The sequence below is a fragment of the Sabethes cyaneus genome, chromosome 2, assembly GCF_943734655.1.
Source record: "Sabethes cyaneus chromosome 2, idSabCyanKW18_F2, whole genome shotgun sequence".
Taxonomy (NCBI): domain Eukaryota; kingdom Metazoa; phylum Arthropoda; class Insecta; order Diptera; family Culicidae; genus Sabethes; species Sabethes cyaneus.
Genome location: NC_071354.1, coordinates 245,301,709 through 245,329,431, shown reverse-complemented (window position 1 = coordinate 245,329,431; position 27,723 = coordinate 245,301,709). Strand labels below are relative to the sequence as shown.

The 27,723-nt window shown below is 40.0% G+C and overlaps 2 protein-coding genes across 2 annotated transcripts in view; both read right to left on the bottom strand.

Annotated features, from left to right (window-relative positions):
* Positions 1-1,764: 1,764 nt before the first annotated feature.
* LOC128738000 (uncharacterized) lies at positions 1,765-5,713 on the bottom strand. The gene is made up of 2 exons (XM_053832796.1): positions 5,491-5,713; positions 1,765-2,350 (listed from the first exon to the last, which is right to left on the bottom strand). Exon 2 carries the CDS (start codon positions 2,309-2,311, stop codon positions 1,886-1,888), a length of 426 nt encoding a protein of 141 aa, XP_053688771.1. The 5' UTR covers positions 2,312-2,350; positions 5,491-5,713; the 3' UTR covers positions 1,765-1,885.
* A 19,107-nt stretch (positions 5,714-24,820) lies between these two features.
* LOC128734170 (feline leukemia virus subgroup C receptor-related protein 2) overlaps positions 24,821-27,723 on the bottom strand; it is a 61,384-nt gene continuing 58,481 nt past the window's right edge. Inside the window, exons 7-9 of the mRNA XM_053828214.1 lie at positions 26,135-26,259; positions 25,747-25,857; positions 24,821-25,571 (exon numbers count right to left, since the gene is read on the bottom strand). Coding sequence (XP_053684189.1) covers positions 25,301-25,571; positions 25,747-25,857; positions 26,135-26,259 — 507 coding nt within the window. The 3' untranslated portion in view covers positions 24,821-25,300. The remainder of the gene's footprint in view (positions 25,572-25,746; positions 25,858-26,134; positions 26,260-27,723) is intronic.

The window sequence follows — 27,723 nt, the reverse complement described above, 5'->3', positions numbered from 1 at the left end:
CAGTATTTGGCCAGGTTCTCTCTAGTGGCAATACTTAGATAATTTTGCCAAGCAGTTTTTCCCCTCCATCACTTGTTGGTATTCCCCATCAAACAAATAATTTTGTGTACTCCGAGGCTCAATACCTAGAGCGTATTCTGCCCCAGCCGTCTTCGAGGTTTGAAGCACCTATCTCCTCGGAAGAAGGCAGTGCCTCATTCAGTATTCGCGCGTAGTTCTCGGTATACGGTGGACAGTTTTGAGCGCACATGTTCTGCTACTAGATAATAGTCAGAATCAATATCCGCACGCACCCCGTCGGGAGGGTACGTTCGTGACGTTAGAGAAAAACCGGCCCTCTATGAGAACGTGGTCAATTTGGTTCACCGAACGTTGGTCAGGTGATCTCCAAGTGGCTTTGTGGATATCCTTGCGCGGGAAAATGTGCTTCGGATCACCAGGCCTCGGGAAGCTGCGAAGTTTATACATCGTTGGCCGTTATCGTTCGTGTCGTTGTGCAGGCTATGGGGTCCACGGCTCGGAAATCTCGTGATCGATTGTTACTTGCAAAGTTCGTCCAGTTAGATAGGAGTCAAACCAATTTAGCTTCCATTAAATCCAAGCCAGTTTAGCTTTGCAACGGCAATACGGTGGTCGACTTTGTCGAAGACAGCAGACAAATCGGTGTAAATTACGTCGGTTTGAGAGTGTTCCGTATTCAGTAAAACAAAGTAGATTCGTAGCACAGGACCGCTTGGGGTGAAATTCATGTTGTTCGTTATTATTTTCTTAAGAACAACAAGCAAAATTTTCAGATTTCTTGGATAAGCGAAAATAAGCAATGATTTTAAAAATTCATAACTTGCGTACATCGTACAACAAAAACCGCAGAATACATCGTAGAACAAAAATATAATTCAGAAACACAAATAAAACACTATCATGAAATTTTTACTATGAAAAGACTACGAGTTGACAAAGAAATAAAAAAAATCATGAGGTAAAACATAGTATTTCCGACTTTGCTTTGCAGTTTTCGCCACCGGTGGAAAATATTGCAAAAAAACTTTTTCAAGACAACATTTTACCTAGATTGCTGAAAAACATTGCTTACATATTCACTAAAAAAATTTGTTCTACGGTACTTCATTCGGGAGTAATGAAGCATAGAAATAATTGGCTAATTTTATTCGATAATTTTGCAAAATAGTCATATGTTAAACTGATCTCTTGAAGTAGCAATATAACTGTCCTGATCAATAGAATTATAATCTATCATTATTTAGTCATGCCAAATAATTCAACCGGGTTGGGAACTAAAACAACAACTTATTTTTAAAAATGATACATTTTACCCTGTATCTGTTGTACCTGTTCGATAGAGCAATAAAAACTGCCGGATGGAATGCTAGCGCTAGGTGCGAGAACATGTTCCTATCTGGTTGTTATAGCCAACAGGCAGACAAAAAACTTTTCTTTCTTTTTTTTTTAGCTAATATCCAACAGATGCAAAATTTCGCTCCCACCAGCGGCGGTGGGTGTGAGTGGATGCAGGAGAGTACACTGATGCTGCGTGGCGAATTCCGGTTAAATTTAGACCGTCTGTCGCGGCACTTCGTGGGAATTTTTCGTGTATGGCAAATCCTAACAGCGAGCGGGATTGTTTCGTCGTGACATCGAACACAGTCATTCAAACAAGGGACGTGTAATTTTTATTCATTTTATGATGTTTCATTTATTACCGACATTAGAAAAATCCATTATAATATAATGTACAAACCGACGAAATCGAAACTAAAATAAAAGCATACAATTTATTCGCACTCAAGCGTGTGTTCAAACGGAAATCTTTGGACAGTCGACCGATGATTTAAATACAAAAAAAAAAAAAACTTGTGTGAAACTATCAGTTTTTGAAAAACTCGTCGATGGCACTGCTGGAATCGAACGAGGACGATTTGATGCTCGACAGCGACGAAGCGCTGGTCGAGCTGAACGAGGAGGAAACCACCTTGCTGCTGGTGACGGAACTGACCACCGACGACGAGGAAAGCAGTGACGACGAGAGCGAGCCCGTTTCCGACACCTTCTCCGACACGCTGCGTTCCGAGGCGAAGGAGGATTCGGACTTTTCGACGGATTTGGAAATGGAGTTTTCGCTTTCCTCGGTGATTTCCTTTTCGCTGCTGCTGCCGTAGCTCTTCGACTGGGTGACGCTCTTCTCGGACACACCGGCCGAGGATTTTTCCACGACCACTTCCTTCGAGATGACGGGCGTTTGCGACTCGGTGATGGTCATTTCAGTCTTGGTGGTGCTTTCGACGAGTGCCATTTTTGCTGTCTATGTTTCTATCAGCTGATTGTTTGATCTCTGAAAGTTGTGAAAAGAGGGAAAACAGTTGAAGGCCAGCTCTCATAGAGGGGGGAGGAAGAATAAATGAGGAAATGTTTTACGGTTTTCATGGCACGGCACGTCATCGGTAACCTAAATACCTAACGGCGGAGTGACTAGTTTTAAGTGTGTGATGTCTCTTAATGGCCTCGAACGGGAACCACTGCGATGCGGGAAATTCAAAACATGCTGTCTACGGTAAAAGGGGCGGTTTATTTTTAGTGCCTACGAAAAAACAAGATTGACTTTGTCTTTGGAATTTAGACGGACACTTTCGTTGCTGCTTGCGGCGCGGAGGGGTGTGGTGAGAAAAATAATGACTACAAAAAACCGCAAACCACGGCACATGCCGGAAAGGTGGAAAGCATCTTTTAGCGACATCTTTTCCCCTTGGCGTCAGGTTGAATTTAAAGTATTTCTTAATTATTTTCCTTATGCCACATTAGAGGCATTAGAGGTGGTTTTGAAAAAACTAGACAGCTGGCAACTAATAACGATATGGAATTTAAGAATTTTCAAAAAAATAATTCGATTCATTTAAACCAATCCCATTGCAACTGTTGAAGCGTTAATTAATTCGAAGCATAATTATTTCCATTTTCGCCGTCTCGCAACAAAGGCCTGGTGGTGGGCGATAACTGTCAGGCAAGTGCGTTTAAATTTTAATGGTTCATTTTGCATCATTTAACACATTCGCGGCAGGCAGGCCATCAGCATGCACTAATCGAGCATTTCCTCCGAACCGGACCAGAGCAGCTGTCGCGTTCGCGTCCTGCCATGAGATGAACGCTATCGGTTGCAGCCGCCCTGCAGATTCAACCAGCGAGAAGCGAGCAGCAACGATAATCAGAATACATTCGCCCGCCGGAATGTCGGATAGATGTCGTCATTGTTAGACGTTTTCCAATTACCGTTGCCAATGAGGGACGTGACTCAGCCGGATGAATCGGGCATCATACACTGACCGAGGTTAATTCGAAATGTAAATACGGCGTGTGCGCTGAATCTTCAACAGACAGGCTTGCAAAAAGAGTCGATTAAATTGTATTGAAATGCACATTACCTACTTGTGCACTGATAACTTATCGTTGCGAATGATTGATTTATCGCCACTGGAATGACCTGATAAGACAATTGTTTCTATTTAACTGAATCACTTTTGAACAGTTTTTTTTAAAACCTGTTTACTTTATAAGTATTCCATGTTTCAGTGGAACAATTGGTATCAAAAGTACAGAAGTAGGTACATTGGCATAAAAAGAATTAAATCGAAAACATTTTCAAAGCAAATTAAAAAGAAACAGAGAGCCCTTCCGGATTGAATTCGTTGGTTGCCATGGTTGCGCACGTAGAAAGAATAAATAAACACTCCAAATTCAAGCGCAATCAAAGTGAACTGATGTGTGATAAAAGAAAGACCAGCTTTTTCCCTGCTCGTAGATTCGTTTCAAAACAATTCAGTGGAAAAGCAGTTTTACGGAATTTAGGTAAGCATGTCAATGCCAAAATATTAGGAGAATTTCCTCGTATATGTAAGAATGTAAGAAGGTTCTGGATAAAAATTTCATTTGTCCGGAACCATTTTGTGGAGTTCCGGGGTGTGCTCTGAGGACCAAAATAAGAAAATGGGAAATGTCGATGATAGAATCAAATTGGAACGCCACGGACACATTCAGACAAGCAAAAACATTCATAAGACCAAGTGCAGCAAAAACCTGGATCTTATTAAATCTTAGTAAAAAAGATCTTCGTGTAAGTACTGGTCTGCTGACTGGTCGCTTAATCGTAATAGGCAAAAATGATACTATTCCCACCCAGTTGGCCTCGAGGTATGATGCTGGCCTAATAAGCCAGTCGTCGTATGTTCGAATCTCGACCGGGAGAGGCTGTTAGACTCAATAGGATCGTAGCAACTGGCCCTGCAATAGTCCTGTACTCTAACAACTGGCTTCGAAGTCTGTCAGAAGGTCAAGTTTTTATAACGGCATGTAGCACCTTGGCTTTGATATTACTGAATGTCGTTTTTACCGATTTGAAATAGAAACTGCTGAACATGTACTCTGCAACTGTAGAGCATTATTGAATCCGAAGAGGTCAATATTTGGAAAGGGGTTATTAGAGCCTCTTGAGGGGTTATTAGAGCCGCCTTAATTGTGACTGGATATCTAACTAGCACCAAATCACACATGGGTCATACAACAATATTCCTTATCAAAAGACACAGTTGTAATATGATTCTACAGGAGAAAAAAAAGAATTTAAACCTGTTTGATAAAAGTTGTTTGAGAGTAAACTTCGAAAATTATTTTTCAATCAAGTAGTTTGGTATAAACTTACTTTTGTTTGCATTATACTTATTTTGAGGTTTTTATAGGTTAGCTAATGTCTATACACGGTTTAATCTTTTTCCATGAAAATGATAGTAGTTTGACTTGTCTTGTTAATCTTAAGAGTTACTAATATTTGTTCGTTCCAATGGTCCAATGCGCTTCAACAGATTTAGTTCAAAGACGTCTAAAAGATTAAACCTTCATAACTAGGCGGCTGCTTCCTTTTCTTAATTTGTTGCTCGTATAAAACCGCCAATATAATAATACATTAATAATAGCAATAATAATAATAGTAATGCATTATCAAGGTAGAATGAATCCTTCTCTTGGTAGCAGTTTTAAATTTCACTGCAATTACAATTAACTATTTGTCAAACAATTAAGCTTTAATTCAAGCATTTTACACGCATTTTTACGATGTGTCAGAACGCATAGGAACCATTACCGTCAGCAGTGGGCCGCTCAAAACTGCAAAACTTGGCTCCCCCGCTCATGAATGTTAATGAACCTGTGGACACTTTTATTGAAACACACTTCATGTCACCAGCCACCGCACCGGGTGCTCAGACAATCGAGAACACTCGAGTCGCGAAAAATTCGAAATGCATGTTAATTCCCATCCGGCGCGGACGAAAAAAAACTTCATAATTAATTACCGCCGCTTCAGGATAAACAATCGGTTTTTGGCGGTGCTAAAATTAATTAATTACGACACTGTGGGCCACTAAAATTCTTCAACACACTCTACTAACGACCAATTCTTCACGAACCGTGCCTCATTAAACTCACCTGTAAGTTTTTAACTTTTATTTTGCTGGTGAAGAACGACCGCTTACTTTCACTGCCCGGATCAGACTAAACCGGCGTTTGCTGTGCTCCGGCGACGTTACTTAGCTTATTGTTACGGGTAAAAATAAACTCGCTGAGTGTTGCGGCCGATACACGACTAAGATAAGTGAATATGCGGCGCGGAGACGTCACTTTTTCCGTTTGCAGAATTTTCGAGCGAACACGTTTTTGCTTCACAATGCTTTGTACTGTGGCTGAGCTGTGCTCCTTTGCTGACTTGCTGGTAGCGGCGGCGGTAGACCGTGGTTGAGATCACGACGATGGTTTGGCAAGTTGTGCTGGTGCCGGCATTCGTCGTGGCGTGCTTTTATGCAAAGAGGATTCTCTAAAAATCGTCGTCGTCGCGCGGTTCAGTTGGGGTGGTGGGATTGCGGGAGCGAGCGTGACATACGGTTGTTCTATACACCAATAGCGCCCAACGAGAGATGCATCCGTACAAATATGCGGTTTTGTGTATGTTTTATTGGTGTTATTGCATTCGCGAACGATACAGTCATCGAATTTGTTTGGCAGTAGTAACAGACAGCGCCGGACACGGCTGGGAATGAGACCCACACGGTTGAGAGCGATTGTTTATTCAAGTAGATGACAGCAGCTGGGCGCCTCCATTCTTCGGGTCAACGGATGAATTCAATTATGGTGAAACAATAATATTGAAAATAATATGTAATAACTTTAACAGTTCACAAAATTAATTTTCAATTTTTTAGTATTTTTTCAATTGGGCCAGAACTGGGCCCAGGTTTGGTGCGAGTCATATAAGCGCAGCCAATGAAAGCCACGGACCGCAATGACTTCTGACCGCTCATAACAGAATGCCGGCATTAATCAGTATGTTCCACAAATTACCACAGCATTTAAACCGGAAAACAGTCAGCTCCACATCATACTCGAACCATCACGACTAGATCCAGCTTCGTCATTAAGTACTCAACCTATAATTCCTCTCCAACATCCCTCAAATCAATTCACAAGCGGCACTGGCCGAAGGACTACATGCGGCCCGCAGTTTGGTTATCGCACGTTTACAAATAGGCTGATTTGAATCAGTACGAGATTGTATGCTCCTTTCAATGATTTTTATGCCTTTATTATGAATTGCTTGATTTGATGGGATGGGATGGGTTTTGGATTTATTACTATTCATTTTTCATTTTTCATTTTTCATTTTTCATTTTTCATTTTTCATTTTTCATTTTTCATTTTTCATTTTTCATTTTTCATTTTTCATTTTTCATTTTTCATTTTTCATTTTTCATTTTTCATTTTTCATTTTTCATTTTTCATTTTTCATTTTTCATTTTTCATTTTTCATTTTTCATTTTTCATTTTTCATTTTTCATTTTTCATTTTTCATTTTTCATTTTTCATTTTTCATTTTTCATTTTTCATTTTTCATTTTTCATTTTTCATTTTTCATTTTTCATTTTTCATTTTTCATTTTTCATTTTTCATTTTTCATTTTTCATTTTTCATTTTTCATTTTTCATTTTTCATTTTTCATTTTTCATTTTTCATTTTTCATTTTTCATTTTTCATTTTTCATTTTTCATTTTTCATTTTTCATTTTTCATTTTTCATTTTTCATTTTTCATTTTTCATTTTTCATTTTTCATTTTTCATTTTTCATTTTTCATTTTTCATTTTTCATTTTTCATTTTTCATTTTTCATTTTTCATTTTTCATTTTTCATTTTTCATTTTTCATTTTCCATTTTTATTGTTCCTTATTTCTTAAAAGGCAAATGATTCCTAGTAATTCAGATGTATTAAATTGAACTGTTAAATTTCAGTAGAGCCCGGTTGATACGTTTTGGATTCACATAAAATAATTTTCAATTGGTCTGTAACTTTGAATGGGGAAGTTAACATAATTTTTCACGTTGAAAAGACGTAAATAAAGCATCTAATCTAATCTACGAGAGCCAAAATCCGTTCCGTATGATCCGTTTGTCTACGTTGCCAATATTGACGCGTACAAGTAGCATTAATCCAGACAAATGATGCCCATTCCATGCTCAGCTTTATGTTAACACGCTGCGGGGTAGCACCCAGCAGCCGTTCGCTACTCAATATTAATACCACTCGAAGATGATACAGACGCCGGAACAGCGGATCAAACCATCCATCGGTGCCGGAAAATTGATTGTTTGTTTTGAAAATGACACCATTTGCTGCCTTACTACCCTCCTCCCTCAATCCCATCTTGGTGTTCTGATCGTTTTTCTTGTGTCTGTGAACGACGTCATCAGCGAATTAGACGCCGTGCATCGCACCGCGTCGTGCGAGAGCACTCTCAGCAAGTTTTCGTGAGTCGTGATTCGTACCTTAGTCGAAAAACGATACACACCACAAGAGGTGGAAAACGATTTCCCACCCGGCTGTTTTTCTTTTGATTTTGCACTTTACTGTTTCAGAATGGTTGGCTTTTTTGTGAGTCACGGTGATATTTATGACGAAGATGAGCAGTCCATTTGTTGTTTATTCGTGACACCGGGTCCACATTTCTGATACGCTGATTCATCCGTTCGGAAGATGACTCCTTTGGCGTGACATGGCGTGGCATTCCGATGATCATGTTAGGGTGTATAATTGTCAGATCAAATCATTGCTGTCATAGTCGCTTGTTGCGCTTCCTACATCGTGAGAGGCGAGTATCAATTTCAAGAAGGAGCAATACGTCGTTCGATCATCTATCTATTTGGCTGGGGAGATTAAACAGAAGCATGTTTCAAAGCATTAGGAACGTAGCGATACATAATTCTGAACAGATAAATATTGAAAAAATGCTGTTCATTATGTTTACTGAATCATAAGTTTTTAAACAAACTATGTTAACAGTCGAGTTCTTGCGCTGTTGTACATATTTCGTATAACATATGTAAAGATATGTTTAAAAATACCTCGAAATTAAACGGGATAAAATTACGACAAAGCCGTTCCTGCCCCGGCAAATAAACTCTAGTTTTACTTATCTAGATGTTTCAGTTGAAAATGTTGCGTGATTTGGTGTGTGCGACGAAGAAAACATCTTTAACCTTAAGAGTACCCGGATTCCCAAAATTGATATCATAATTTTAGACCGATTTTGATGGAACATGAATTTATCTAGTTTTGATTTTGACACACTAAATCATTCGATCTCATGCCTGGCCGTTCGGTTACTACGAATTTATTAGGGTGCACGTTTATTTGTGCTACTGAATATTGAACCGAGCGCTCATGTTGATATGATTTAGACCTCAAAGTAGCCTTTGATAGAATAGATCACTTTTGCAAAAAACTTCGTCGTTTTGGGACCTTTGATAGCTTGGTTAAATGGCTCAACTGACTCCAGTACCCCAGAGGAGCAGCTTGGGACCCCTGCTGTTTATTGTTTATTTCAACGATGTTTAATTTTTGTTCGATGGTGGCAGTAAACTTAGGGGATATGTGTATATGGTGGCACCGGTGGGCAATACGCCCCAGTTCGTTTATTACTAAACTAGCACAAATTAAAATGCAAAACCAATGAGAAACCTTAAAATTCGATGAAAACAACCTACTATGCAAGTTTGACAGTTGTCACTGGCTGTCAACCCAAAAGAAAAATAAATTTGTTTTTCAACAGCTTCCGATGTAATTTTTTGCGTCGTTTCCGGAAGCTTAATTTAGATGAAAATATAATATTTTGACAAACAATATCTAAGAAAGTTTAACTTCTTACAGAATAGAGTAGGCATTTCATTGCACAACTACTTGAAACGCAACGTAGAGCGTATTATACTGCAGCTGGGGCATATTGCCCGCATAGACGAGAAACCCAAATTTTAGACGCCATTTTTAAATAATTCGTAGCATTTTTATTCTGCAATATAAAGGAGGTAAACAGTTGCAATTAATTTTCAACTCAAAAATAACATATATTCATAGTTATAACGTTAATCTTGGGAAGCCCTTTCGAAATATATCCATTTATTCTTAAGGGGGGCACATTATACTACATTACCTTACTTATGCGGATAATCCAAAACTGTATTCTGTGATGGGATGCTTCGAAGATTGTTATTATTACAAAGATTAGTAAATGTTTCCATTGTCTGCTGTCAACGTAATAAACTGATTATCAGTGTACCTAAGGTGGTAAATTTTTCATAAGTTAGTAAGTAAGCTAGTAAGCTCACCATAATTCTGTATTGGTGTTTGTTTGGCATGGCGGTAAACATTAGCACTCACTCATAGAGATGCATCCAGGGACCACCTTGGCCAGCAGAGCGAGCTACCATCAGTGTCTCCCGAATGTTGGCAGAGCTGCCAGTCTTCTTGTTATGGGGTCTTCGTATAAAGGGAGCTTTGGTAACATCGCGCCGTAGTGCCAACGTATCAAGCCCGATAAAATTGCACCGATTTTGATAACTTGGGAAGTTTAATGGATCATTCCAAAGTAGGAACCCTTAAGCGAAATGCAGAACTTTGCGTTGAAATATCTCAATCTACTGAATCTGAAGTACGGTGCCCACACAATTGAAGCATATTCTAATACAGAGCGCACTAAGGAACAGTACAGAGTTTTCAAACATGGAATGCTAGTAAACTGTTTTGTGACCTTCAATAAGGAACCATGATTTCTCGAGTCTTTAGAACAGATAAAGGCTATGTGATCCTTTTTTGATTAAAGCAGAGGAGTGTTTGGTGCGAAAAATGTTAGACTGAATACTGGGGAAGTTTCGATCTGCGGCTAAAAATATTGGGCTTAGCATGGCACTGGGACTCCAACCCAGAATTTCTCGATTAGTACTCGAGTGCTTTACGCATTTAAACTATACCACACCCACATATTAATTAGTCTCAGATCTAATTTTAGTCCTACCAGTCCAAGCATTCCATCTTTCGCACACATACGCTCCCCCGAGGGATCCTTCCCAAGTGACAATGAAGGTTTTATTTCACTCTTATGATGGTTTTCATGACCAAAGTTGGTCATAAATACCATTATAAGAGTGTAATAAAACTCAAAATGTTCCAGCCCAGTAAACCCTCTCTTTTACGACTGTTTCCCGCTTAAAAACAATGTTGGGGGGCTTACCCGTTCCGTCCTCGAAGGATTTTCCACCGTCGCGAAATCGACGGCCCAGAAAGTCTGATCAGCACCGGGGAATACGGAGCACAATGCCTCCGTCAATGGTTCTATTCACTGCCACTTGCACGGCTCTGTGCGGGTGTAAAATGCACTTTGTGGAGATTAATTTGCACTTAATGCACACGTATCGACCGTATTTCGCCACTAGGAATTAAGTAACTTAACTTAAGATCAGGATTAGCACACGATTAACCCTTTTTCCAGTCACGGTACTGGATTAATTTCAGATTCAATAAATTGGATAACACGGGATGCGATTACTATATGTACACGCTTGGATGGTATATTTCGTACTGACTATTATGTACAATTCTATCGCCTATTATCTACAATCATCACTATCAGTGGATATCGAATTGGTTTGCGAGTGCGCTCTATTAACTCTCTCCTCTCTTCATTCTTATCACCGCGTTAGGGATGTTAGATACAGTAACATATCAATTTTAATGTAGGTAATTCATTTTGATAATCATTATAAATAGGTTTAAGTTTATCATTATTTAACTCAAATTTAGTTCAATTATAGTTTAAGTAGAATTAAGATCAATTGTAGTTTAGTTAAATTTAAGATCAATTAGGATTATTTAGTGTAGGTAGAATTATGTACATTTTAGATTTAATAATTGATAATATTCATCAAACAACGTTAGATATTTTATAATCAAATGCTACAATTGATCGCTTGTGTGTGAAAGAGATGTAAGACCACTTGAAAGCATTTACTAGCATCCTCATATCTCTTAAGCCCCACACTTTTTCCAGCAGAGATAAAATGTCGAATTTTTCAGGAAAGTTTTGCTTTAGCTCAACTAAGAAAAATCCGCAGAGATGAAGTTTTAATTTTGTTTCTATGTTCCGCAACGGTACGGTGAAAAAAGGCACACGCAGGGACTTATAGGAGAGCGGGGAGGTTATAACATTAGATTAGAATCCAGAAATACTGTCATTGAGGTTCCGGCTTTCACCGGTTTCGTTTTTGCCATCCGATGGCAAAGTTACTAGTTTGTTTACACGGCTGTAATTTTGTTACATGTAACATCTAAGCTTTGAGACAGGTCGATTGGTCGATTTGATATTTCAATCCTACCATTATCTGGAATTGAGAGAAGGTTGCGTTGCGGCTTCGCAACGCTGGGAGGAAATGGGTTAATAAATTCGGAATCGTAACTAAGTTTGATGAAGTGCGTCCATGTTGATTTTCAGTCGTATATAAACGAGACCAGACAGTAAGTCTATTCTATCACATAAAATGCTGTTTACGGTGAATTTGATTATCAGTGAATTTTATAAGTATATGTTCGACACTCTACGACCGTTAATTTGATAGCGAAAATTTTTGGTTGATTTCATGCTCAACGTAAATATGGCATCACTCCACATATACACCCGTTTCCTTGGTAACGTACAACAACGACGGTCGCGGATTCGAAATTGCAATCGAAACGAAGTAAAGTTTTTTATATCAAGTCAAGTGAACAGTTTGGGCAAAATCATTATAATATCTTACCAAATAACTGTTCGGTTGGTAAATTAAAGTTTGCCGTGTCTCAAGTTTAGTTTCGCAAGTGATATGACGACTGGAACGGCCGAAAAAATTACTGAAAAATCGACGGCGAAAAAGTGAAAATATAGTGATGAATTTTAATTGGGCAGTGTAATTAATGCCCCAAAAAGTAATAGAACCTATAGAATGCAATGCTTAGTGCTTCGAATTGTAAGATCTTATTACAGCTAGCAGGTTAGTTGAACTAATTTTATTTTTATGTGATGGTTTCTCGAGTCTATGGGAGTATGTGGGTACACCGAAGAAGGGAAGGGAAGGGTGATATTCGGTGTCATACTGACTGCCATAAATGGACTCTGACCTGACGACCTTGTCGGTAACCTTCTGTCTGTACAAAAAAATACTTACGTTGTCCGTACATTAGGGTCAATTTGATCCCAAAATTCAAACAGCTATATCTAAGCGAAAAATAGACGGATTTCCGATTTTTTAGATGTTTCAGAAAGGAAATTCAATGGACTAAATCAGTGGTGCCCAGGTATAGACATGGTGCGGGCCAAATCGGAACGCCCATGAATGCCGCGGGCCGCAATAATTTTTTCTCTGGCCTTTCCTGTGCGACAACAAAATTCATTTGCTAGAAATCACCACAAGATTTAAACCGGAAAACATCCAGATTCACAACATACACGAGGCATTACGACTAAGCTGAGAGTCTCCTATGACATCAAAAAAATTTCTCATAAGTCAGTCCGCGGGCCGCACGAATCATGTCGAAGGGCCATCACTGGACTAAATGATAAAATTATGAATGTCGACTTGGCAAAGGGGATGTTTTACAAGAAGGGGGTTTTGTCGGAAAAATCTGATTTTTTTCAGATTTGCGTCGCTTATATCACCAAATCCTTACCACCTAAAACGGTGCTTTCTTCTACAAAAATACTTCAAAGTTACTTGTGACATTTTACAGGATTTGCTCGCTAGATGGCGTTTGTCTGGAAAATCGATATTTTTTGGTCGTAAATTTTTTGGGTTCTACTAGAGTACGTTCTTGTTCTCGTTAAAGTTGATTATATAGACAAGATACGAAGTGAACATAGTCCGGTGGTACATAAAAACTTGGTGAACGGTTCAGAATTCACCCACCAGGAGGTGTACGTGTACCATTTGATAAATATCGCGGTTAAACAAGTAGATGACATGCAAGTTTCTTGTCTTCGGCAAGATTGGTCAGGTCTGATAGACAATTTAGCACAGTATTTAATTACCAGTTGGCGCTAGCGTGCTTTTTGTTTTGATATTTATTGTGTATGAACATATTGTTTCAACAAGAGTTCGTCGCCTTCGACGTTAATTCGCAAAATAAAACTAGTAACAGTTATTCGCAATATCATATGGCTAAGTAATGTACTGATTCAGCCAGGATTTATGTTAAAAGGATCCGCAAAAATTGAGCATAGTACCGGAAGAAAATGAATACATCATTAGCGTCACCTGACGACTGAATATTGTACCTAATTTTCAGAATAGAGTGGTCTCGACTATTTGAACAATTATGCCGTAGACCAATTTTTTTTTTATCTAGTCAGTATTCTAACCTGCGGTAAAAATGAAGCACCAATGCTTCACCTGGCCACCTAGCGGTCAAATTCTCAAATAAAGGTTTTATTTGCCACAAGATCATGTTTACTGCAAATCTTGTCTATATGTTCAAATTTTCCGAGAGTAAAAACGACTACAAATTGACCCCAATGTACAGACAAAGTTTTTTAATAAAATTGTCGCAAAACGTAAGTTTTCGAAATTTTTTGATCAAATAACTTCTATAATAAAAGATCTCCGGTAGACATACCTAGTCACGAAAAAGGTAGATTAATTAATTGAAAAACAAAAAAGTTATAGCTTCTCAAAGTGGCCTGGGGTCAAATTGACCCCAGTGTGCAGACAAAGGGTTAATGGTCATATTCGAGCTCACCTAAAATAATTATTTTTTATTACCTGAAACAATACCAGGGTCATACAAACCCTCGCATTTAGCCAAGCAGTCGGGGAAAATTTTCACAACAACAAAAAACACTCATCTCAAATTTCCAATTTATTTAATTTCAAATCGCACCTCTGGCAGGAAGCATTCTTCCGCGTGTGTGTTTTGCTAGTTTTCATTTTTTTTTCTCTTCCTAAATGGTAAGATGAAGAATGTCGCACATTCGGGAGAACAATTGCTATATGATCGGTTACGTCGATGGTTATAGTTAGGTTAGTTTGGATAGACAAATTTTTGGGCAAATTGACACATTTAGTGCGCAGAGCGCACCAGTTACTATATAGGTACGACGTACGTTTTGGAGAAGTAGTAATGCCTAACGTGGATTTGTGTTATTCCCGGAAAACCAGCTACCAGCTTATTTGTTCGTTTGCTGTTTTCTAAACAGTTCAAGCAGGTCCTTTATATTTATCTTTGATTGTTTTCATAGTCAACATACGTGATGATACGTTTTCAGTTTTTCAATGCTTCTAGTAAATTTGACACTCTCTTTTTTTTAGATTAATTTTGAAGTATAAATAGATTTTTAAATTTATTGTCGCTTAAGTTCAACGGTTTGCTATTCTGTGGCTTTCGCACATAAAGTTTTTTTTATTCAAGCAGTTCAACTAGGTTATGTTTGACTACAATGTTTTCCATGTTTTTTTTATGGCTCTTACTTTAAATCTTTCTCTTGTTCTAAACTTTTACGCTTTTCTGCAACTGATAACAAGTGCATTTTGGGTTTGGTTTTTTTTTCGATGATGATATTCAAATTAGTATTTGGGTATCAATAGTTTTCTTTTCTCTCTGTGCATTTCTACAGTACAGTACAGGCTTATTGCATACGATTAGACTACAGGTATTTAGTGTATTGTCATTGGGTAACATTCGTAATTACGGGTTGTTTTTTTTTGTTATATATAAATATTAATATTTTGAGTGATTTCCTACTGTAAGCACACCGTGTGTCTTGCGCTATTCGAACCAATTTGACTGAACGAACGAAAAGTATTGCATACAATTAGGCGATTACGGACTTATTGAGTTCCGAGAAAATGTGTTTAAACCAATCTATTTTTATTTCATTTTTTTTGTGTTTTTTTTTAGTTTATAGTAGTAGATGGAACATGACATAACAGTTTAAGAGTAGCACCTAGAAAAGGGTTCGAAAGCTCAATCGTATAAAACTTCGTTCTAATTTGGCGGATTTGGTGGGTTGTTATTCCTAGTTATTATAGATTAGTGCGACATTTGCTTCATATCCTATGGCGATTTATTGTCAGATTCTGCTCTGCTAACCGTACCTCCCATTTTTTCTGTTAAAGTGCAATTGTAATGCTTGGATTTAAATATATATGTAGCCAGCAAGCCTCGATTTGTGGTGTTTTCTAGTCTAATAATATAACGATTTATCACAGCTAATACTAACTATTGCCTTCTATTCCTAAATATTTGTTGGGACTCTAACATTATTGGTTATATGTTGACGCACTTTTTTTTTTCAACAAAACGTTTTCGTTTTTTTAATGTATTTTCAATACCATCGCATGCGTTTAAAACCAGTATCACATTGGAGCAAGCAAGCAGACTGTGGTCAACATTTATTTGTGACTGTCATAAACTTTTTATTTGTGCACATGTGTGATGCAATTCACTAGAAGGATTTATAAGAATTATGAGACGTACAGGAGGTACAACCCTAGGGCAACCAACCGACACGCCATTTTACTAGGTTATAGACCCATCACTTAACCGGAAGGAAACAGTAAATGGATTGCATGACACGACAAGATGAGTGAAGAAAAAAGTTAGATGTTTGATGAAACGAACTACGCATGCTAGAAGTTTTGCATTGAGACTCTGACGGTGGGTAAAAATTTGTCGGACTGTCTGAAGAATGTGAACGTTGAAGTGAGGAGAACGCGATGAATTTCCCGGCAGACACAGCATCAAGGAACTGGACGAGCGAATTGCTAGCGACTAAAAGTACAAAAATTTGCTAATCCATCGAATAGGAGAAGATTAACTGGATCTGGATTACGAAAAGTGGCAATGGCGCAAGAAGCGTAGGACGCTTTGAAAAACTAACTATTTAGCTAACACCCACGGTCGTCGATCGTCGCTCTCGCTCGTCATGGTAGTCCGAGCTACTGTAGGCAATTACTCGCAAAAGCTCGCCATCCCGCCCGTGAACGGAATCGAAGGCGAAGATGAAGAAGAAAAGAAAAAGCAGTGAAAATTTTGTGTCGAAGTGCGCCACCCGCTTTCACGGGTAGCTGATTCCCAACGAGTTTTTTTTTTATTCGAGAATTAGCTATGCAGGAAGACGATGCGTGGATGTGCGTGCGCGGGTGTGTGAGTATCAGAATGTCTGCACACAGAAACAACGACTGTTTGTCTTACGCTTGCGTGAGTGTCTTAAGCGTTGAATGCTATACTTCTCATACTCGCTCGCGTGAAAGTAGATCTCGTTGGCTTCTCGCTCGATTTGCAACATTGTGATCAAGGATGCAAAACGTTGCGTTGGCGACAAAGTTGCGCAATAGCACTCGGACGGAACGTAGAAAGACACAGGCAGTGAACCCAAATCCTCCGGTAGCAAAAGCGTTGACTGGAAGAGCAGAAGTATGCGGAGTTGGGGCTGCTTATTGTTCTCCGGAAACGGGTAAATTGCGTAAATATTTGATCCATCATTAACCGTCATTCAACGAAGCCAGGAAAATATTTTGCTTGCAGCATTTCGAAAGGAGATTGCACGATAGTTCTCACAGTCCAGCCTTTCTTGTGAATTGGGCAGATAATCGGTGGCTTAAAATTAAGCATTCTTAAGATCAGTTGATGCAGACAAGTAACCAGCTGATCTTAAGAATTTTGGATCCAAATAGCAACCGGAACGGTGAAAACATGGAGTTGTCTGCCTAATCTACAAGAAAGGCAACGAGCTGGACGGTGTGAACTATCGTGCCATCACCGTTCTCAATGACGCATCCAAAGTGCTCTCCCTGGCTCGTTGCATGACGGTCAGTGACGGATCAAATATTTGCGCTGTGGCCGATCCTCCTAAAAGTCCATGAATACAACCTTTTCACGCATCATAATTTCATTGATTTCAAAGCCACGTATGATACCTTCGACCAAAAAGGCCAAAAACGGCCAGCTGATCAAATCATATTATGCGTATTATGCACCGAATGGATAACAAACACGCCGACAATCTTCAGCAAATCTAGTATATCGATTATTTTGCGGAGCAACATGGTTAGACTAGAAAAAGCGAGATCTGGCGGCAAGTATACTCGGTGTCCACGGAATTTAAGTGTGACAGCTCACTAACGAGCTAATTCGAGAAATCATATCCTCGCGATGGTACGGGAATGTCTGCCCCTGAACAACGAAAATTGACAGCTTCGATTTATACCGTTTTGAAACGTTAATTTGATCTGACTGAGACGGCGGTAAAAATTCGAAAATGTGCCTGACTGGTAAACAGACAAGACAAGAGTTTAATGATGATCGTCTCTCCGATCATTTTGAGCAAGAATTTGCTCGATTTGCGAGAATTTGCTTGCTCGAACGACCGATCAAAAATGAAGGCTAATGGCTTAGCAGATGCGATGGCACAGTGACAAAAAATAATAGCAGCGATCCAATCCGGTCCAGGAACTTTTGAATCTTTTTTGAGGTACGACAATAAACGTATTCCGATCGACAGAATCAAACGATATTTCGGTATCTAAATCGGACGATTGTTCGGCTTGAAAGACAGAAGCAAAATGCAAACCACGTTGGCATTATAAACGACATTGGCATTGTAAACCACGTTGAATGTGGTTGGATTTGCTTTTTGAATTTTCAAAACCGCAAAAGGATTTTGGATTGCGACGCAAGCCAAACTGTAACCCTTAAAATATACGACTTATAGAGTGCATCATTTAGCTTTCTATAGTTGTCACTCGTTGTCTTGAAGTTGTTCTTTATCACTGTAGATTTAGTAGTCCTTTCGCTTTATGAAAGTACTCCGGGGAGGAGAAATTAGTATCCTTTACACTGAAACGTTTAAGTTCAGCCACTGACGGATAACATTGTTGAACTTTCAAACCATATCAAGAACACTTGCGCAATTGTGGACATAGTTCCGACCCACAGCTGGTCGGTAAGCAAAAAGACTGTTGTTGAAAATTGATTTCCCGTAAATTGAGTTATCTATGCTCATTTGTTACTGGTTGCGATCCCGAAAATTCTCCAAAAACATCTCGTGGAGGATGAGGAAGATCCGCAGGCAGTAGGGAATCCTCGGCACTGGTAGCCACAGTATTCAGCTGTACTCCGCCAGTGAGGGACCACGCTGATGAACGTGTGACTCCATAAAAAGAGTGAACAAGTGATGGGGAAATTGGATCGGGAACCGAACTGTCTGTCACAAGCCAGGATAAAGGAGGAGTGTTGAGATTTGTCTTCCGGTGTGCAGCGCTGGATGGCTCCATGACAAACATGTGATGGATCCATCTAGATCTGCACACCGAGTCTCTTCCGCGGCAAATCTTGTAAAAAACTTTTGCTCCCAATGCAGCAAGCAACATTGGAGCATGCTGCGTTCTGAGTAAATTGCGGAGGAGGACCCCAATCCTCGGTGTAACGCGACCCGTGACTAAGGATGAATGCTTGGGGGGGTCTAATTAAGTCTCCCAAGGTCGAACGGAGCCTGCATGGTACCAGGGCACCCCGTGCAGTAATTTGCTCCCTCTGTTCTAAGCTGGTAAGGGACAGCTGATTCTTTCTCCCAGCAAATTAGGACCATTGAGATGGAAACAATTAATGAAACTTTTAATATGAATATAAATAACAAATCAAGTGGGGGATCAGCGCTCAGGAGTGACCCTGACATCGATAAGACCCAAGAGGAAACTGGCGACGCTGATATAATCAGTCAAATCCCAGGACCCAGTGGTGTCAACGGTGCAGGACTAAACCCAAAACAGCCCGATCGTACCACAAATCATATAAAATTACAAAGAAAAAATGTTAAATTTGTCCAGGTGAATCTTCACCATGCAAAGGGAGCAACTGCTGTACTTTGTAGAAGATTCACAGAAAGAAACCTGCATGTAGCACTGATTCAGGAGCCCTGGACCTATAAAGGTAGAATACAAGGAATTCCTACAAAGTCGTGTAAATTGATTTACGCCGAAGGTGAGCTCACGCCAAGAGCTGCCATTTTAGTAAGTGAACTTACTAAGAGCCAACTTTTGTAAACGCAATAACGCAAGAAGTACTTGACTTAACACTATGCAGTCCAACGATGACTGATAAAATAAAAAATTGGCACGTATCGAATGAAAAATCTTTGTCCGATCACAAGCAAATCATATTTGATTACGAAGCTAATCAGCAACTTAAGGAAATTATAAGAGATCCAAGGAAAACAAACTAGGATCAGTATAATTTGAAACTGAAGGTTGGAGTCAAGAACTTGAAAGGCTGCTCAAGGACATGTAAAGAACTTGAGGACAACTCAAAACAACTTTCAAACCTGATCCAACAAACTTATCACGAAAGCTGTCCTGCAAAGAAACGCTCTACGAATAGAGATGTACCTTGGTGGAAAACTTTGGAGAAATTTAGAAAGAAAACTCGGAAATTATTTAACCGGGCAAAAAGAACACAACAGTGGGAGGAGTATAAACAAACTCTCACTGCCTATAATAGGGAAATACGAAGATCAAAGAGGATTCACTGGAGGCACACATGTGAAAACATTGAAAATACCCCAGCAACTGCTAGATTGCAGAAAATCCTCGCTAAAGATCATTCTAATGGGTTGGGTACTTTGACAAAAGATTATGGCTCTATTACTAACTCAACTAAGGAAACATTAGAGTTAATGATGAGAACACATTTTCCCTGTTCAATCATTAATACATGCGGAGATCAAGGTGCACCGGCATTGAGAACTGTAAATCTTGAAACCAGGACAGACATTCACGAAATAGCTAGTGAAATGACTGGGTTAGATAGAAACAGGAATGATGGTTGTACTTTGGCCAAAAAAAATTTTACAGGAAGCAAGGTTGAATGGGCGATTGACACTTTTGAACCCTTCAAATTACCGGGTAGGGATGGAATTTTTCCTGTACTACTACAGAAGGGTAAGGCGTTTTTAATACCTATTCTAACAAACCTTTTTCAATCAAGCCTGATACTAGGTCATAGCAGTATGGCGACAAGTACGGGTCACGTTCATTCCGAAGGCTAATAAGAAAGATAAGACTTCATCAAAATCCTTCAGGCCGATAAGCTTATCGTCCGTTGTGTTAAAAACAATGGAAAAAATAATTGATGAGCATATAAAATCATCATATTTAGCCAAAGATCCTTTGAGCGAATATCAATTCGCATATCAACAAGGCAAAAATCTTCAATAACAGCAGTACGAACTGTTGTAAAAAAACTAGAAAAGTCTTTTGAAGCGAAAGAAACTTCACTAGGTGCCTTCCTTGACATAGAATCTATTCGGCCATTGTCAGACCCCGGATTACCTATGCTGCGTTGGTCTGGTGGCCAAAAACGAAAGAGAAAACTACCCAAATAAAGCTGGAAAAACTTCAAAGGCTAGCCACTCTCTCAATAACAGGTGCAATGAGAAGTACACCTTCGAAGGCATTGGATGCTTTACTCTATATACTTCCATTGCATCAGTTTATGCAATTAGAAGCTGAAAAAAGTGCTCTGAGGATCAAAAGATCAATGAACCTTTTTGAAGGGGACTTAACAGGTATTCTAAAAACTATTAGTATAAATCCTCTTGTAACCAGTAATGAAGATTGGATGGAGAAAAAATCCGAACCAACCGAATATTCCGTGTATTTGAGCCTAGACGTGGTTCCTGGGAAGATGGTGGTCCCGATATTCGTCCTGGCTCGAGAGTTTTCTATACAGATGGTTCAATAATGGACAATCAAGTGGGAGCAGGCGTAACTGGCCCAGGAATAGACATGTCAATTTCTATGGGCAGATGGCCAACTGTATTCCAAGCTGAAATACAAGCAATTCTAGAATGTACGACTGTGTGCTTGCGCAGGAACTATAAACATTCAAATATAAGCATCATGTCCGACAGCCAAGCAGCTCTAAACGCTCTAAAGTCGGCGACATGCACATAAAAACTTGTCTGGGAATGTATTCAATCACTCCAAAAATTGTCTTGTCGTAACCAAGTCAACTTGTACTGGGTCCCAGGTCACTGTGGAATTGATGGAAATGAAAGAGCTGATGCACTAGCAAGACTCGGATCATCTCATCAATTTGTAGGACCTGAGCCCTTCTGTGGCTTATCTGCTCCTACTTTAAAAATGGAGCTAAAAGCATGGGAATGTACGAAAGTGGAATCAAATTGGAATAACACTTTCAATGCTAGGCAGTCGAAACGTTTCTCTCCAAACGTTTCAATTACTCGCAAAATACTGGAGCTTTCGAAGAAAGATCTAAGCATTTACACTGGTCTTATAACAGGACATTGTCCGAGCCGCTATCATCTGAAGCTTATGGGAAAACTTCATGATGATATATGTCGCTTCTGCGGCATAGAAAAAGAAGACTCGGAACACCTGTTATGCCGATGTCCGGTAATTCTCAATAAAAGATTAAGGTTCTTCGAAAGAGGGCTGTTAGAACCCTCTGATAGTTGGAGAACAACTCCCAGCGCAGTAGTGCACTTCATCCGAAGTGCATCACCGGGCAGGACAAATGCTATTAGTCAAACAATGACAATCACTTCTGATAGTGGTGCGTCATCTTGACAACATAGCTATAATAAAACAGGGAATATATCACAATAGATCAAACAAATGGTCGCAGCGATAAAAATACCCAACATGGAAAAAAATTCAGCTGTAGGTTTACTTGATTCATATTCAAGGAGTCCATGCCGTCAAACAATGGTGTATTCACTGGCGTTAAACACGAGTTATTGAGGTGTGTGCCGTTATTGTCTCTTCATCATTGAAGGCGGAGTTAATTGTAATCGTTGCGCACGAGGACAATGTCACCTTGAGAGGCGGTATTGTAGAGTTCACGAACGGTAGTATTGTGTTCTTCAATTCAGATCAACTGACCGACTTTTCTCGGGAGGGATGTAAATATTACACATCAGAAAACGATGGCCCCGTATGGTAGTCAGATAAAGCCAGATGGCATCATTGGTGGTGATTCACTTCCGATGGAGTGTCGTGCGTTGACGCCAAGTTCACAGTTGAGGATCTCCGAAATTTGTTGGCAGAATAATCCTCAAGATCGCGGAATACAACACTTTCTGGCCAAGTCCAAGGGTTAAATGCATTCGACTTTAGAGTGGAATCGAGTTTGAAGGAAATGTAGATCATGCCACTTTCCCCACTAGCTTAACAACTGCAGATACTTGGGACGTTACGAGATTTGCTCGTATCATATCAGAAATACGTTCATTTATAACATCCGGATGGATGCGCGATAATGAAAGCTAAAATTTATTTGCCGAATTATCAACTACGGGAATGGACGCCAGGTTTTGTTAAGTCTCGCTCTATCCTACAAGATGCTGATATATCGAAATCACTATGAGGTGAAGCTGATCTCACTGCGGTCTTACATTCTGAATCGAAGCCCGACGACTGCTCTGGAGGAAAGAAAAACTCCATTTGAAATGAGGTACAATAAGAAACTCAACGTGCGGGTATTTGATGGAAGCGCTTTCACATGGTTGCCACAAGAGAAGAAAGTTATGGTTACAGGATTTGGAATCCTAGGAAGAAGACTACTTTAACATCTTTACTGTTGCATACGACAAAAACAACAGAGCAGTGCAGAACCAGGAACCGCTAAAGATGATCTACGATTTAAGCGACGATGAAATCGGTCTGGAAAAGAATGATTTGACCACGCCGACTAAACCAACAGAAGCTGAACTATCCGATAATAAAGGTTTTGATGATACAGATTGGAATGAAGCTGCGGGTTCGGTCACCACCGACAATAATACGAGTAAGGAGATTAAACGACGCATGTAAGCTGGAAGTCTAGCCTACTTTTCCCTCCCCAAGACGCTTCGATCAAGGAACATACGACGCTGCATAAAGCTGACGATGTACAAAACACTATCAGACCGGTAGTCCTCTACGGACTTAAGCCAGTAACTTTGCTTACGGTTAAGTTGTGTACTATTTTTGGCGGAGTACAAACGGATAGCGAAGAGTGGTGGCGTAGGGGTATGAATCACGAGTTGCAGGCAGTACTTGGAGAGATTCCCATCGTACACCTGGCGAAAGTTGGGGCCACGTCGCAAGAATGCCGAACCACTATGCTGTGAAATCCGTTCTGTTCAGGAACCCCACCGGTACCATGAATAGAGGGGCCCAACGTGCTAGATGACTCGACTAGGTTGAAGTCGACTTGCGTGTGTCGAGACGCTGTGCGAATTGGTGACGAGTAGACCAGGACCGAGTACAGTGGAGAGGAATGCATGATACGACAAGAACCGCACTGGTCTCTCCTGGTAGAAGCATAATGTGGATAGTCGTCTAGAGACTAATCTAATAGAGACTAATCTAGAGCTATTAGATGAATTGGATCTGTTATAAACTTGTCCAATTGAGCTTGCTGATATTTACCCTACGCACACATCGTTGTACGGTTCTTTGTTACTGTTGTTGGAATTTGCACCTTTGTTATTATTTTGCCCCAGTTATATCCGGTAAAAATAAATTTAACTTTTATAGCTCTTCGCACCAGGCTTAGCACCTTCCTCTTAAATTTCGATCGTACTTTTTCCATGGAATTTCTCTAACAGTGTCCTTTGGTGTTTAAAACCCCCAATTATGGTACTTACCGCTGCCAATTATAGAGCACTCTTCGCAAACACTTTTCTTCTTACCGAGTGCCCCGTGAATCAGTCGGATTGAGAAATAGCCAATTAAATTCAATCCGAAAGCGAAAGCAAAAAAAAATCTATACAATGGACCGATTCTACCAACAAACTCTAGCCGGGTTCTGGGGTAGAAAATAAGCTCCAACTTAATTAAATTTTCCACCTTGTTTCGTCGCCCGTATTTTCGTTTTTTTTTCTTCTGCGCCGGCTCTATGTTTAGTTTAAAACGGTACTCGAAAGATGAAAGAATCGAGGTTAGAATCGATATTCTTTTCCCGTTTTCCCATGCAGCAAAAACACGAGGCGGATGTTGATTTGCTTTAGTTTGAAATATCGTTTCTACGGTTGCTTTGATCTACCGAGCGTCTCCATGCAGATGCCCAACGTCAGCAAACAGCCATTTTTCAAAACAAGAAGTGTTTACTAAATCATTAGGTAAAAAAGCTATTAGACAACGGAAACGGAAAGATCCTTTTTGTACGGGATTCCAGTGATTTTTTTTGGTGCGCTCGCACCAACGCAAATTGTGAAAAATAGCCAGCAGACAGCAGTCTGATATGGAAACAATAACAAAACGGGCGAGTGAAAGTCCGCCCAATTCATTGCATTCATTGGTTTGTTCTTGTCGTCTCACACTACTGGACACGGTGCTGACAAATGTGAATGTCGTTAGTCTGGAGGAGAATTTATGTGCAAAGTCCCCCCCTCCCCCGTCCGTCCGGAAAGCTCGAAAACAACATTCCCACTTTACACTGAAGAATATTCTCCCTGTCTTGATAGAACAGCCTCCTGTCGAGTTGAATGTTAATGACTTTACGTTGCCTTTGTTTCGCTGCGTGGAATACTGGCACAGACAGGCGTGTCAGTCCGGAATGCCTGCAATCGTTATTGTAAGGTATAATTATTCCTTTGCTCCATTCAGTGGTCCTGCCGAAGTGAATCGCATAAATGTTACCAGTCTGTTTGCTTGCCATTAATTAAATTTGTCTTTTGCTTCCTTTTTTGCTCGAAAAAATAACGAGTATGCGATTTAAATTTCTCTATGCCATTAACAACAATCATTACAAGTTAGCATAAATAACACATCTAGGTATCGACATTTTACCTGGTATAAATTTTCAATTCTAAAACGACCAGCACTTTATGCTGGACCAAATCGGAACTCCAATCCGCCATTGATCATTGATACACGTGCCACTGGGATTTAAGCGTTCGGATTTTGGGCCGCCTGACGGCGCAGGTCCGACCGTATGATGGCCGTCACGACCGAACCGACAAAAAGCATCACAGCCATCGTGACGTTCGCCACAATGTCGCCGCTGGTGTTGAGGATCTCCGAGTACGCCATGGTGAACGCGATGCCGAACACCTGTGCGGCCGCATTCAGCAGCCCGGTCGAGGTGCCCTCCGGTTCCGGGTAGGTAAGCTCCGCCGCAAATTCGAACCCAACCGGAAGATAGCCGGTCATGAAGAACCTGATTTTTTGAAAAAAAATGTATTGAATAGATATCTGATTAAATCAGACTAAACAGCGAAACCCCCTTAACAAATATGATTTGCAAACAACAGATCAATCAAACGACAACATCAACCGTTTGATGTGGGTTTAAGCATGCTGTTTACCGTAAACATCAACTCTCTATTGCTTACCCGAGCAGGGACGAAGTGACGTAAACTACGGCGATGTGCCCAACCGACAGGGTAAACGTATATATCCACATTCCAATCATGGTGAATATATAAACGGCCAGCGTTGTTTCCCTGGTAATAAAACAAAGAAAATCAGTTCATAGTGTGTACATCCGTCCGACTCGACTGGCGGGACGGACCGGATGGATTGATAAAACGCATAAGGCAAACAATAGCAGATGAACTACTCCACTCCGGCGCGCGGTACAGAGCAAACTTTATCAAGCTGATTGAAGCCTGATCCTTCAACCTCTCTGGTATGTATGCCTGTATGTGTGTATGTATGGTGGATGTATGTGGAAAGAAGTGAAAAGTGCACATTGTTGTGGTGATAGCAATCGACACTCACTTGAATCGATGGGTCTTATCGAGCACAATGCCACAAGCCACGGATCCCAGCATTCCGGCAAACACGATGCAGACTCCAATGCGGCCGGCATCCACTTCATGGCCGGGGTAGTGAGTTAGCACGATCTGAAAATGAAAGAGAAAAGAGTTGGTATGTAGGATGGCGAAAATGCTTGCCTTCCGGGGATTACGAATGCTTTCAGGCGCATTAGTTTCCAATTTTCATAAATTGCGAAATCTTTACTAGCAGAAGAACGGTTTTTTTTCTCTCACAGTCATCAAGCTCGCTAGGAAGCCAATCATATCCGCTTTGTTGGATGAGCGGAAATCGCTCTAGTTTCGACGGTAGGGTGACAATGGCTGTGTGAAGCAAAAAGCGACAATCGAATAACGGAGAAAAATCCTCTAGAAAGCGGTAATAGCATTGAAATTATTTAATGGACTAACAATCCTGTTAGAATATAAAGCAAATTTAAATAACAAAAATGTTTTCAAGCATATTATCTATTGGTCCATTTTCATCACCCTACACAAAATAAAGCAAGTGGTCCGTTTGGCAGTAAGATAATAAGTTCTGTCAAACTATTCCACGGAACGTGCAGTATTTTTCCAAAGCCAATCAGATTATGTTATGTTAACATCTATTTGACAATTTGTGCCGCATGAACTTTCCCCAAAGTAGAGTAGGAAACTGTCTAAGCTTCACAGCAAAAGCCGATGATGCTGATATTACCATGATTATGGGAAAGCGATTTATTCTAACAAGTCCGGTGCTTCCTCCTCTAGGAGATTCTTTTCATCTCTGATTTTGATATGTCTTTTGAGAAATCGACGAAATCCGACCACCAGCGAAGCGAAGAAGCAAGAAAATGAAATGCGATGCAGCTAATATCTGCAGCGCTAGCCAAAATAAAATAAGTCCGACAAACGTCGTAAATCTAATGATAAATTGATGAAAACAATGAATCGAAAATCGAGCCAATCGAAATTCGAACGCAGAAGTCGACGTTCAGTAGAACGTCCTCTTTCTCTGGCTGATTAAGAAAAAATGAACCTTAAAAATTGAAAAAGCTATTGTGATTGAATGACAATTTCATATAATTGAGTTTATAGCGATTGTGTCGAAAACTGCAGACAGACCACAGACAGACAAACATTTAACTTAGCATTTAAGCATTTAACTTAGCTATAAAATAATGGTTTGATAATAGAAAACGTGACGTGCAGTGGTCGACAGGTGGATGCAGTTGTTCGATGAAAACCTCAATGGTGAAGTTGCAGAAAAAGACGGAACGGATGTTAACCTAGCAGTTCCAATAAAATATAGTAAAGTCCCAGCATCTGATCTCAAAGAAATCGGGTTGCCGAAGATCAACAAAGCCGCCGGTAAGGAATGTATGGAAGGAGTGGTTCGTCTCATCTACAAAAAGGGCGACCGGCTAGACTGATGCAACTGTCGACTATCAGCAATAGTATCAGGTGGGCTTCATGGCAGCTTTTTACCATCCGACAGATCTTGTAGAAATATTGGAAGTGTCCACGCATCATAACTTTATTGACTTCAAAGCAGCATACGACACAGTCGATCGA

What these genes read in the sequence shown, in the direction of transcription:
- LOC128738000 (XM_053832796.1), bottom strand. Translation starts at nt 2,311, where the DNA reads ATGGCACTCGTCGAAAGCACCACCAAGACTGAAATGACCATCACCGAG.